The sequence below is a fragment of the Paroedura picta genome, chromosome 16, assembly GCF_049243985.1.
Source record: "Paroedura picta isolate Pp20150507F chromosome 16, Ppicta_v3.0, whole genome shotgun sequence".
NCBI lineage: Eukaryota > Metazoa > Chordata > Lepidosauria > Squamata > Gekkonidae > Paroedura > Paroedura picta.
Genome location: NC_135384.1, coordinates 11,606,160 through 11,619,779, shown reverse-complemented (window position 1 = coordinate 11,619,779; position 13,620 = coordinate 11,606,160). Strand labels below are relative to the sequence as shown.

The 13,620-nt window shown below is 48.1% G+C and overlaps 1 protein-coding gene across 1 annotated transcript; it reads right to left on the bottom strand.

Moving 5' to 3' along the window:
• Nucleotides 1-5,755: 5,755 nt before the first annotated feature.
• Nucleotides 5,756-11,861, bottom strand: LOC143824985 (serine/threonine-protein kinase SBK1-like). Its single transcript, XM_077312854.1, has 4 exons — nt 10,882-11,861; nt 9,759-9,923; nt 8,841-9,043; nt 5,756-7,532 (listed from the first exon to the last, which is right to left on the bottom strand). Exons 1-4 carry the CDS (start codon nt 10,925-10,927, stop codon nt 6,936-6,938), a joined length of 1,011 nt encoding a protein of 336 aa, XP_077168969.1. The 5' UTR covers nt 10,928-11,861; the 3' UTR covers nt 5,756-6,935.
• Between the last annotated feature and the right edge of the window lie 1,759 nt (nt 11,862-13,620).

Below are 13,620 nucleotides of genomic sequence, written 5' to 3'. Positions count from 1 at the left end.
TGGCCAGTAGCAAATGAAGGTATTGGGGAGGGCTGGTAGCTGGTTGGTAAAGAATCCTCGCCTCCAGTTAAAAAGGTAATAGAAGTGACAGACCTGTGCCTGAAATTGGAAAGCTGCTGCTAGGCAGGGGAGACATTGCTGGACTCGATCGACATTGCTGGACTTGTGAGGAGGCAGCTTCACTTGTGAACTAGGAAGAGGTGAGAAAGTCTTGAAAGTCTGCAGAGTAGCAGGGTGGAGGGTGGCCTGCAATTAAATGATATGTGAGGTATATGGAGAGCCAGAGGCCTTCTTGCCACTGCTATCAGATGACCCCACGAGACAAGGAGAATGGCAAGCAGCCAGTTACGTAATGGTGTTTGTCATGATTTCATGGACATGTTGACAATATTTGACGCAGGTCAGTTAATAGCTTTCAGTTGAAGAGAGCTGATAAATTAACGGGTGCCCCTGGCTCTGATCTGAGGGTCCCTCAGAGTCTACCAGGACTCAAGAAGAGGGTAGATTCCTGAGGGAACATTTCTCAAGTATGGCGGAAGGCGTTTCTGCCCTCACTTCCTCCTCCTCTGTAATTAGACCATGTTGGGTGGGATTCAACTAGGACAGCCAATGCCCAATGGACACTTTCATGAACAGAACTGTTTCCATAAGAAGCGCACACTCCAGTGCATTCATAGGATACAAGCTATTCCCCCCAAATGAAATCTTTGAGAGAAGCTGACTGTGCTTGTATTGGCACCTGTTTGAAGCCATGTGGGTTATCAACTTGGCTAGGTCTTTGTCATTCGGCCAATCTTCACACCTGAACTATCGGTTTCTGTGGGTCTCTTAAAAAAACAGGTGGAGGATTAGAGTTCCCAGCCATCTGTTCAAAGGTCAAGGGTGATACAAAGCAAAGCACATCCAGTACTTCCCGACAAAATTGTTTTTTGTTTTTTTTAGTCCAAAGCATGGACTCTTGCAGAGGAATGCCATGTTTGGACCCCTTGCCTGTTTACAGATCCCTCTCTTAAAGCTGTTGGCCAACTACTTACTCACGACTGATAGTCTAAAGAGGTGTCCCATCCCAGCTCCAAACTAACTGGCCAGTTTTTTCTCCCTGACTCTTAACATGGCAAAGTCCTGTTTCTTATCCTTCTCAGTGCTTCTTAAAGTGTTGCTCTGTCTCAACAACAGAGGGCAGAAATCAGTAGACTTTGTAGGAATATGCAAGATTTGCAGCGCGCATGATTCAGAATCAAATGAATTTCCTCCAGGGAGCATTGAAGGAGATGTATAATTTAGCATGGTTAGTTTAGGAACTTCCAGATGTTTTTGAAATAATCTCCTCCAGTATCCGGATTGGTTCTTTGGAGACTTCTTGCTCTTTGGAGCATACCTTCTCCCTGCTTGCCACCAGAACAGACTGAATGACCGACAGAACAGGGCAATTAGACAGGAATATCTCCCCTCTCTCTATATATATAAAGTTGTTTCTCTTCTAAATGAAACTAATTGGTTCTTTTGAGATTTCGAGAAACCCCAGAATTGGCACAATATTGCCGAATATGGTTGGGAAACATTGCTGAGTACCTGTCCATCTGGCCCCCTCCCTTCCCACCCCCTCCACACCTGTCATTGGCCATTGGGAGGAGGATCAATATGACCATCTATGGTCATATCACCCATAAATGTTTAACAATTTTTTAAAAAAACATATACAAAATTAATTAACTCTGACCCATTCAGGAAACACTTCCAAGATCGTCAAAAAACCCCCCCGAATTTCATGAAACCCTGCTTGAGTAAGCCTGCTGCAGGTAGTGACCCAGGCCTTGGCCAACATCAAGGTTAGCTGAAGGATCTTCTTTGTGAAATGGGCTTGTTGTAATTCAACAAGCCTTTTGTTGCATATCTGGGGGACTTGTTGAGTTGGATTTTTTTAAAGTTTTTTTTAAAGGAGTTATGTTTGGCGTCAATGGGACTATGATTATGAGGTGATGGAAAGGTGAAAATATTTGAAATAAAGTTAAATGATCCTGGGCAGAGGACACCCGTTCTTACACCTTCTTCTCCAGCCAACCCAAATCAGCAAGCTTTCTTAGGATCAGACGGGGATGAATTATAACCAGAAGGAAATTCCACAGCTGTGGGGGCAGCCACTGATGACAGATAGTTTCTAAAAGACTCTACCTAGAGATGTCGTGACAGTCCAAAGAGAAAACAGGGTTTCCAGTTGTTTTACGTCTCGGATCTAACTGTTGTCACGGGGTTGCCGATTCACTGGTCCTCATAGGCATAGATTATTCTGCCCCATTTCAAATTCCTGCTGAGTCGGGCAGCAGGGGAGGGACAACCTCTGTCACCATCTGAGTGTCAGAAAAACTATTCTGGTCCGCTTAAAACTGGCCTGGTGGCAACTTTACTTAGTTTATGATGTTTTGAACACAACTCTCGTGGCTCTGCCAGGGGCTGTAACTCATTGCTGGGTCTGACAGTTTCATGACCCCCTCGTGTCACTCGTCCCTTCCCGGGGGATGCCAGCTAAAGGTAGCCAAGAATATCTTCTAGGGCAGCTGAAGGAGAGACAAATGGCAGAGAGGTAGTCTGAGTTTGCTGGAGGCAGTTTTAAAAAACCCTTAAAATCTTGAAGACTGGCACATACTTTGTGGCATAGAAAGAGAGGCATCATACTTCCTTACTCGGAAATATATAAGGTTCTATCCAACCAGATTTTCCATTGAGACCCAACGTGGTGTAGTGGTGAAGAGTGGTGCCCTTCCTGTTCATTTCTACAGGCTTTAGAAAGGGTGCTGAGCCCTGCAGAATGACATCCTTTGCAAATCGCCCCAACACAAATGTAATAAGTAATTCCCATCAAATGCAAAAAATAGGGGCAATGCTTTCACCGGGGTGAACCATTAGACATCACATCTGATTTGGTACCTTCGTCTGTAAACTTAGAAAGTTAACTGAGATTTAAATAGGTTGAAATTTTAAATTATAAATCACTAATCTCATTTCCCCCCCCCCTCTCTTCTTAATTATATTGTAAAGACGGTTCAAGCAGATTTTCTTATTTTTAAGTTATGGTTGTGGTGGTATTACATTTGCAAGTGTATTTGGTCATGGACCATAATAAACTGGCTGGCAAATGAAACCTTTTTGCATATATGTTGTTCTTTTGTATCATCTGCTTTCCCTAGCCAGCCCGGTAAGCAGAAGCACCAAATCCCATCTTGGGAACTTAGAAATGCGATGTAGCCCCTTTCTGTTTGCTGCGGTTTCTCCAGGTGGTGCCATTCAATTGTTTCAACAACAACATGGGCTAGGAATTTTGTGAACATGTCATTTGCAAAGATCTTAGTTCTGTAGCAGGAACTGAATTCTAAGGATCTGTGTGAAAAAATCATTCCTGAACACAACCCCCAACACCACCTTTGTGACCCCTAATCTGAGCTCTTTCCTCAGGGTGCAGAGGAGATGAGGATGATCTGGAGATTGGGGACCAAGCTCTCTGAGGAAAGGCTGAGGAACTTGGAAATGTTTAGCCTGGAGAAGAGGAGATTGAGAAGGGACGTGATTGCTCTTTTTAAATATTTGAAAGATTGTCACTTAGAGCAGGGGTAGTCTACCTGTGGTCCTCCAGATGTCCATGGACTAGCAAACGCTGGCAGGGGCTCATGGGAATTGTAGTCTGTGAACATCTGGAGGACCACAAGTTGACTACCCCTGACTTAGAGGAGGGCAGAGAGTGGTTCCTGTTGGCAGCAGAGGACAGGACCCACAGCAATGGGCTTAAACTATGTGTAGAATGGTACCAACTAGATATCAGGGGAGAAATTTCACAGTCAGAGTAGTTCAGTAGTGGAATTGGCTGCCTGAGGTGGTCAGGCGGTGTTCAAGCAGCAGCTGAACAGATACTTATCATGGATGCTTTAGGCTGATCCATCATTGACCAGGGGGGTTGGACTAGCCGGCCTGCATGGCCCTTTAGAACTCTATGATTCTATGATTCTGAAAGAGCCAACAAAGAAGAAGCAAAGGAAGGAGGGCGTATTTTTCTGTCACCCACCTGCTGTGGCTGTCTTTTGCATCAGGCTATATTTAGCAGGTGTGTGAGAAGAAGCCAAGAAAAATTGGCCTCTCGTTAATCGTTTCCGGTTACAGAGGTTCTTGGGCGTTCACGTCTCATAGTGAAAGGAGCCTCATATTGGACTCAGCTCAAGAAGTTAGAAAGCCTTTGGGCGTGGAACAAACATGTGTTTTCCATGCTTCAGAAGCACAGCCATTTTGCCTCAAAAAGAGTTTGTTGTATCGGGGGGGGGGGGGGAATGCAAACCAGGCAACCAGTGCCCCTCCCTACAAGGATGGTGCAATAGCTCCACATATATAAAACCTCTTATGGAGGTGCCCTAAAATATGGAGGTATCAAAGATCGCCCCCAAATTCCTAGCAGAGGATGAGGTCTCCAATTGCACCCCATTTAGGCAGGGGAGATGTGCTTCCTGATCTGACCCTTTCTGTCCCAGCCACAGGACCTGGAAGGGTTGAGTTTCAGGCGACTCTGCTTGAGACAAACTTTCCCTACTTCCAAATGTTTGGCAAACGTTCCCAGGGGAGAGTGAGGCTGGTCATCCATCAGGAGATGTCATCCACATATTGGTGACAACCCAGCCCATAGATCAGCTGGGCCAAAGGGTGGATAAAGATGTTAAACAATGTAGGAGAAAGGATTGCGTCCTGTGGTACTCTACAAGAGAGTTGGTAAGGGCGTGAAAAGTTCTCCCCCACAGCTACCCTCGGTGTCTGGTTCTGGAGAAAAGGGATCAGCCATTCTAGGGCTGTCCCTCAGATTCCAGTTCCAGATAGGTGGGGGCTAGCAAATCATGGTTGACCATGTCAAATGCCACCGACAGATCAAGCACCATGAGGAGCACCAGACTGCTTCTATCCAGCTGATGCCAGATGGCTTCCATCAGGGTGACCAGCACCATCTCCACCCTGTGGCCAGGAGGGAAGCCAGACTGTAGGGGGCCAAATGGCGAAGTTTCTTCCAAGAATGCTAGAAGATGATCCACAGCAGCCCTTTCAACCACCTTCCCCATAAATGCAGGATGCAAGACAGGGTGGAATTGGCTGGGTCCTGCAGATCAAGCAATGGTTTTCTAAAATAAATAAATTCAGGTACTTGAAGAATTTTAAGCCATAGAGTAGTTAAAAAACATTGAAATGGTTGACAAGTTGTAAATTTTAAAAAATAAAGTATTTAATTTGATTTTTAAATATTTTTAATTTTTTTTAAAATCCCACCTACTTTCCCTCCAGGGAAAAAATGTTTTTGAATCCTTGTACCTAAGATGTAAGTGATGTGGTTGCAGTTTCTATGCGGTATGATTATACGATATAATGGCTATATGTGCATATTTTTCAGGGTGAGCAATTTTCACTGTTGGCATTATTCATGTGTGTATTTATGACAGTGGGTTTTTTTTCTATGCACAATTGTCATGTGGATTTTTTTCACGTGCGTTTTTTCATAGAACCTCTCTTGGCTCATGATAGAAATATGCATGTGGCCACAAAGAATTTATAAAGTGTGTATTGCTTCCGTGAAGGTTTTTTGGAACAGACAAATAAAGGAAGGAAGTAGGAAGGCACTTGATAACAAGGACAGAACTGCAAGCCAGGAAATAAGAAGAGCTAGATTTATATTTAACATTGTTTTGTCGGCTTGACTAAAATTTTACATTTCCTCATCTGCAAGCGGTGTGCGTCGGTGCGTTTGGGGGAGGGGAGGTTATCAGCAACAGCTACAGGAACTGTGTTCTTTAAGGAAGTGGACTGTTACATTACGGTCACAGTTTCATAATAATTGTTTATTTACAAATTTACACATTGAGCAGGTAATACAGCAGCTTGTAAACATGCCTACGGGCAGGCCATGCTAAAGTCACAGAAATGTCAACCCCAAACCTCTTGGCAGCTCTGTCCAAACTAAACTGCACCTGGCAGCTCCCCACCTGTCACATTGAGTCCAGGTAAAGCAATTTCATGAGCATCTCCAAGTTTTCAAGAGACAACGTCTTGAGATGTTCCAAGCTGGCTCAGTTTAAGAACTGTATGAATGCCTGTCAGTCTCCATGATCAATGCCCACAATATTGCAAAGGAATACTGACTTTGAATAAGGTTTCATTAGAGTTGCCAGATCTGGGTTGGGAAATTTGGGGGGTGGAGCCTGGAGAGGGTGGGATTTAGGAAGGGGAGGGACCTCAGCATGGTCCAATGTCATAGTCCACCCTTTAAAGCAGCCATTTTCCCCAGAGAAATTGATTTTTGTAGTCTGGAGATGAGTTGTCAAAGCAGGAGATCTACTCTCCCCACCTGGAGGCTGGCAACCCTAGGGTTCATAGACATCCAGGAAAGATACTTAATCGCACTGACTGTTTTTGTTGCAGAGGAGGAGTAATTCATTTCCATCCCGTTCACCCAGAAGCAAGTTTATGGAGATTTAGTCCTTCTGATCTAGAGGAGGTAGTAGGATATGGCAAGGCATTTGGGCCCACTAAATGCAGCCTCATTTGACTCCTTCCCATGAGGCTTTATTTCAAGGATAAATATAGTCAGCTACTGACCAAGGAGAGGCTGAAATTCTTGAATTTCTGATACAGAGTTGAGCTAGGACATTGGGCAGGCGGGAGGTGGTTCCTGTTAAGATGGTCAGACTGGTCCCCTGAGTCAGTTTCTCCTTCCCTGTCCTGCTGGTGGTTTGCTTAGCCTTCTGAGGATGACACCATCTCCCCCCCCCCCTGTTTTCTAGGTTGGATTGAGGGTCTCTTCATCCCCAAGGTGGAAGAGAGGCCTAGTTTGGTGATGGGTGTCTTTGGTCCCTCAATGACTACAGCTAAGGGATGGCTGCCAGCCCTTCCCTCCTCTGCCCAGCTGGCCTCATCTTTCAGCACCGCCGCTGAGTGCCCAAAAGATGGTCCCTGCTGGGCTGACTCCGGCTCTGGGTCTCTGGCAACAGCCAAGGAGCTTTGATATGATTCATCACCTCCTTGGCAGGGCAACGGTGAGCAGGGTTGGGCGTCAGCAGGCCCTTCAGCATCTCCAGCGCCGGGGCCGTGAAACGTTCCCAGTGGGGCGGCCGTGGGGCAAAGCGAGGGCTGCGGTGCCAGCAGGCGAAAGTGCGGTAATGCCGGTCGGCGGGCATGGCCGTGAGCCAGGGGAAGTAGCCGGTGAGCACGCAGAAGAGGAGCACTCCCAGGGACCACGTGTCAAGGCTGGGCTGGGCCTCCAGGCGAGCCGTGGGGCCCAGGACGCACAGCTCTGGCGCCGTGTAGGGCAAACTCTCCGGCAATGCCTCAATGAGGTGGCCTTGTGGGCAGCTCAGCCCAAAGTCGGTCAGCTTGATGCGCCGACACTCGGGATCACACAGCAGGACGTTCTCTGGTTTGACATCACGGTGGACCAGCCCCTTGGTCTCCATGTAGTCCAAGGCACTCGCCAGCTGAAGAGCACAGCGCTTGACCCGCCGTTCAGGCACACCAACCTGGGTGGGGCGAAGTAGAAGAAATGCAGAAAGTAAGTACAACCCTGTTATGGACATGGACATTCCGTATCTCAAGGCAACATGCAAATGACGGATTGAAATCCAGCCAATTGCTAACAAGACTCTGGGAATAGACCAATCAGGGCCAATCAGGTTCCTTGGTGGGATGTCATAAATGGAGGAGTCCATGAGTTCTAATGTTTGCTGTTCCATGTTTGAGTCGGTGTTTGGAGTTAAGGGCTTTCTAAGAGCTGTCTATCCGTCTGCCTATCTGTCTGTCTGACAAGCAAAGCAACCACAGGTGAGAGGAACGAGGTAATGTTCTGGAAGATTGTATCAAGAACAGCATCTGATTGGTTTAGCTGATCACCTGATCCTAGTAGGTCAAAAAGTTAAATCTGAACCTATGGATTCCGGGTATTTCATGGGAGCTTGGCTTCTACATGCCCCACAACTAGGCACTGCTGCATATGCTGTGGAAGAGACTTTGAGATGGGACTTGCTTTGGCATGGAACTAAGATTGACCCACCCGATAGAGACAATCAAGAGTCAGGTAGTAAGTTAGTACTTTCCTGCTTTATGTCCTGGGTTGTATTCCCTAAACATGTTCCTAACCATCATCACAATTCTTTTAAAGGAAATATCACATCTATTTGCGCATACTATCCTGGGAACCAACAGGGTCTAATTTGGGATTCCTGACTCTGTCCATCCGTTCATCCATCCGCTCATCTCTCCCTCCTATGGATGGCTTCCCCTTCCCTATTTTATGCTCACAATAGCCTTGGGAGGTGAGTTTATCTGAAATAAAATGACTGGTCCCGTGATACTCAGCAAGCTTCATAGCAGAACAGGGATTTAGACAGATTTAGTCTGACAAGCCATCAGTATTTCCCACTGGCACATTTTTAAAAAATTTGTTGCCTGTGCAAGTTGCTAATCCTCAGTAATCAAGAACCAAAATCTACACAGGGCGATTGAGTGTTTAGGAGAGCTCACTGTGTGATGAGATGGCATTAGGGATCTTGGCACATGCTCAGGGGTACTTTTGTCGCATCAGATGTAAAAAAGCAAGGCTTCGTTACGATTTGAAATGACCAGGGAGAGGAGTGCCGAAAGGCATGGGATTGATCTAGGGGAGTGTGCACTTTCTCATGCACCCCCCCCCCTTCTACGACTGTTTGAAAAAGCTCAGAAGGAGCGGGTGTGGGGAGACAGAAGGCTGGGTCCTTTCCCAGGGGGAACCTGCCAACCGACTGTCAACTGAATTCGATGTCAGGAAGTCCTGAAATCTTGGCCTGAGTTACCTGTGGCACCATGAGTGAGAAGAAGTCGTTGGCCAAGGCCAGCTCCTGGGCAAAGACATAGTGCTGTGGGGTCTGGAAGGCTATGCCGAGGGCCGTGGCGATGCAGGGATGCGCCCCCAGGGTCAGCGCGATGCAGTATTCGCTCAGGAAATCTTGCAGCTCCGTGTCTTTCTTATGGACAAATTTCAACGCCATGGGCGTCCCTGCAAGAAGGAAGAAGGGGAAATGTTGGGTGTTTCCCAAGCCTGGATCATACTTGCTGGGTAACATATAGACACATGAACACACACAGTTGGACAGAGGAAAACCACAAAAAACCATCTGGAATAGCAATCAACAGATGACCCAACGTGGGGTAATAGAAAGAGGACCAGGCTAGTATCGTCAGGACCCAAGCTCATCGCCCCATTTTGCCCTCTGGCAGCAGTGGTCACTCGTCATAATTAGGGATGCCAGGCTCCAGGTGGGACATGGGGATCCCCTGGAATGTAAGCTCATCTCCAGACTAAAGAGTCCCGTTCCCCTGGAGAAAGTGGCTACTTTGGAGGGTGGACTATATAGCATTACACACCACTGGGATTTCTCCCTGCCCACTCCTGGCTCTACCCCCAAAGTGGAACAACTGGAAATGAAAACATATAATGCTGGGCCATTCTAGATATTCCCCCAAAACTCTTTTCAAGGGTTTCTAGCACTGCCACCGTGTCACTTTCTTAGCCCAGTTTCTTCTGCAGCCTCACCAGGAACTGGCCCCCTGGCCCACAGCATTCTCCGCCGTGTTACTTGCTATGTTTCAACAGCCCAAAAAGAAAGGACGGTTTCAACACCCGGCTGTTACCTCCCTTGGCTCCAAGGAAGTCTAGGTCCAAGATCCTGCTCCAGCCCACCCCTTGGGCTGCCTCCTGGCTCCTGACTCACCTTGGCGCTGGTGGACTGCCATCAGGACGTGGCCGTAAGAGCCGCTGCCCAGCTCCCGGAGGATGGTGTAACTGCTGGTCACTTCCACCTGGGGCAGATTCTGAGACGTCAGCAACACCATCTCCTCCAGCCGTTTCGTGATGTCGCCAGGGATGAGCTTCATGGCTGCATGGAGAGAAAAAGAGGAGTGTTGGGAAAGTGGGCAGAGAACCCCCCCCCCCATTGGCTCATAACATCCAGCCAGGTTGCACTGCATCGGCAGGTCAAAAGCATCAACGGCTCCTTTGCTTTATGACTTTTTGGGGTTCAGGAAGGGTTCAGTAATAGTTGAGCCGATGAAGCATTCCGACCATGTGCAGAATGCCCTTCCTCCACAAAATAATCACAAACCACGTCCACCCACTAGGAATCTGGTGGAAGATGCCAGAAGTCTTCAATATAAGAAATGCCTATATAAGAAGCCAGGGGTGAGGGGGGGGGGGATTTAGGGATGTCTCTTATAATGCGAATGTGCAAAGACATTTGTGGCGAGGGAATACTGTCAGTGCAAGACATAAGAAGACATATTCCCATTTTTGGCAGGAGATCCACATTAAGCCAACTGCTAAAGTTGCCAGCTCTGGGTTGGGAAATACCTGGAGACTTTGTGGGTGGAGCCAGGAGTGGATGCAATTAGGGGCAAAGGGACCTCAGTGGAGTAGTTTACTCTCCGAAGCAGCCATTTTCTCCAGGGGACGGATCTCTGTCAATTGGAGATGAGCTGTAAAGCCGGGTATCCCCAGGTCCCACCTGGGGACTGGCATCCCTGAAACGGCACTTTTGAGCCTGCTGGCTTGTCTGTTTAACTATGAAGCACATTTTGACCCCCACCTTTCCCCCCGAGATGGCATACGTGGCTCTCCCTTCCCTGTTTTAACCTTACAACATCACTGCAAGGCGGGCTAGGCTGGCTCAGAGGAACTGGCTGAAGTCCCCCAAGGAGCTGCCCTGGCAGAGTGGGGATCTGGCCCTGGCTCTTCCCGATCTTCAAATGGGGTTCTAGAGCCACTACACGGCACCAGCCTGCTATTCCAGATGCAGACCTGCTGGGAAGTGCAAACCGCTGCCGGAGACCGATGCTTACCTGACACGGTGGGGTTGACGCTCTCCCGTCGTCCTTCCAGAGTCATCCTGTCTGTTCTTTGGGCTGATCCTGCTTTGAGCAGGGGGTTGGACTAGATGGCTTGTATGGCCCCTTCCAACTCTATGATTCTGTGATTCCCTCTCTGGGTCCTCAGTCCTGCCTTCCTGCCTGGTACCTGCCACATGTCGGTCCCCGTGGAGCCTTTTATAGCGACTGCTTCCCGGCTGGTTCAGTCCAGCCGCGCCCGGAGGGAAGCCGGCCAAGCCACCCCTCTCTTCTCATCTCATCCCTCCGCCCCAAAAGGTCAGGCCTCTGGAGTCCAGCAGGCAGTTCCAGGGGGCAGGATTAGCAGCCAGTTATCAGGGTTATTTTTACCGCCACCGGCCCAGCTGCTCTTAGGCCTCGCCAGATATGCCCCAGATGTTCCTGGAAAGAAGCAGTCCTGCTGTTTTCGTCTTGCTTAGGGCACCAGGGGCTAATGTTTGGTGAGACCAGCCTGAAGGGAGAGAGAGAGAGCGTGCCCTGTTTCCCTACAACCCCATCAGTTCATATGCTGTCCAGTAGAAGCTGGTTGTGCTTTCTTTCGGCTCCCGACTTGCACCAGAGAACTTCATTATTGTTAGCAAACTCTTTTAATGCTTCATATTTCCCGGAGGAAGAGTATTCCGCCCCCCACTCCGTCAGAATACCAAGTACCAAAGGCCTGAGTTATAGCCTGTAATTTCTGTTGATCTGTAAGTATATAAGCTGAGCAGGTAGTGCACAAGTTGAAATGGGAGACTGACTCTCGGGCTCCTTTCTAGGGCTACTTGCAGTGTGCAGGTGGCTGGGGAGGAATAAAATTGTCAGACTGCCCTCAGAAGAAGAGCTGGTTTTTTGAACCCCATTTTGAACCCCATTTTTTATTTCCCGAAGGAGGCTCAAAGCGGCTTGCAATCACCTTCCCTTCCTCTCCCCACAACAGACACCCTGTGAGGTGGGTGAGGCTGAGAGAGCCCTGAAGTTACTGAAGAAGAAGAAGAGTTGGTTCTTAAATGCCGCTTTTCTCTACCCGAAGAAGGCTCAAAGCGGCTTGCAATCACCTTCCCTTCCTCTCCCCACAACAGACACCCCGTGAGGTCAGTGAGGCTGAGAGAGCTCAGAGAGAACTGAGCCTGGTTCAAGGTCACCCAGCAGGCTGATTACTTTTATTAAAAAACGAAAAAGTTCCTCGCCATCTAGTCCAGCCTTTCTCAACTTTTTACCAGTTGAAAAAAAAAATTAAAAACATTATTTGGTCTTTGAAAACCCCCAGAAGTGGTGCAATCATGCAGAAAATGGTTGATAAGCAGAGCTGTGTGCATGCCCACCCGGGACCTCTCCCCTCCCCACCACCTCCAGGCCTATCATTAGCCATTTTGGAAGAAGTGGATGGGTTGTCATCACAATATATAGTCAAATATCTGATAAATGTTTAACAAATTTATATATATATATATATATATATATATATATATATATATATATATATATACTAGAATTAAAGCCCGTTGGAGCTGCAAACACAACAGGTGCTAGTGTGTGGGTGAGGGGAGGTAAGGGGTGGGTACGAGGGTAGGAACTGTCTGCTGGGGCTATGGGGAGGAAAGATGTGTTGTACCTCTGTTCGCTGTGCCATGGAGGGGTGAGTTGGGCTCAGGAGTTTCCAAACAGTGAGCTTGTGGGATGAGGGTTGCACTGGGAGGGTGATAGGTGCCCTTGCTGGCAAGGTCTGTCTTCTGGGGCATTCGTGCTTGGAGATATAGATTATGACCTTTCCCAATGGTGTTCAGGCTTTGAATGGTGGTGAGTGCGCAAGGGTGCTCCTCGCCCGGTTTTGGCAGCCACAGCAACAAGGGAGAAACCATAGCAAAGTATCCCACCTGGGAAGGGTTAGCCATGCTTAAGTTTCTAGTTCTCATGGCTCCAGATTGCTGCTGAACAAGCGTCTGGTCTTAATGGGGCAGCTTTGCTTCCATGTGGTTGAGTACAGGTGTAGGATGTGCCAGGGAGTAGGAAACACCCTTTCTTCCCGGCTTCCATCTCTTTCCCTGTTTCCTCCCAGTTCTGTTGCAAAAGGCTCAGATTTGCATCTCATGGGGCTGTTCCAAAAATTATTATTTGAGAGGTTCGTTCTTCTAATGCCATGTGAACAAGACCGCAGGTGTTAATGAGTACGAGTCCCTGATTTCGTCAGTGGGAGTGAAAATCTCCGTGTCAGTCATGTGTACGCTTTGAAGCCACTGCACGAAAAGCCCCGTCTTTATCGACTCCAGCTGAGAACATGGCAGAGTGATTATAGGATATTAAGGGGAAATTAGTTCACTGTTAAGTGATCGAGCAGCTTGGAAGCCGAGTCGTCCTTCCCTAGATCAGGTTCCTTTTCCTGTTGCCCACGAATAGCAAGACTTTGGGGAGGGAGACCATCTGTTTCAAGGAGGATCTTTTCTGTGCTGGGCAAAGCCCCCCCCCCTGGCCTGCATGTCAGTCCTCTGCCCCCCAAGCGAGGACAGATGGGCCCTGACCTTTCTTGATTCCTTGGCAGTCTGTGCCTAGCGTGCAGAGTCCTTTGGCTGATGGGGGCTTGTTGATGTACAGTGCAGAAATATGTCACTGGGGAAGGGCTTGGGGGGGGGGTTGAAACAGGCAGATGGGTACCGCTCTGTTTGTTGTACCTTGGCTTTGGGTTTCCATGGAGAGGCACTCACTGAAATGGTTTGG

Excerpts from the sequence above, each read along its gene's own strand:
- LOC143824985 (XM_077312854.1), bottom strand. The coding sequence starts at position 10,927 with ATGACTCTGGAAGGACGACGGGAGAGCGTCAACCCCACCGTGTCAG. Across the intron at positions 9,924-10,881 it reads CGTCAACCCCACCGTGTCAG|CCATGAAGCTCATCCCTGGC; the intron begins GTAAGCATCGGT and ends CTCTCCATGCAG. Across the intron at positions 9,044-9,758 it reads GGCAGTCCACCAGCGCCAAG|GGACGCCCATGGCGTTGAAA; the intron begins GTGAGTCAGGAG and ends TCCTTCTTGCAG.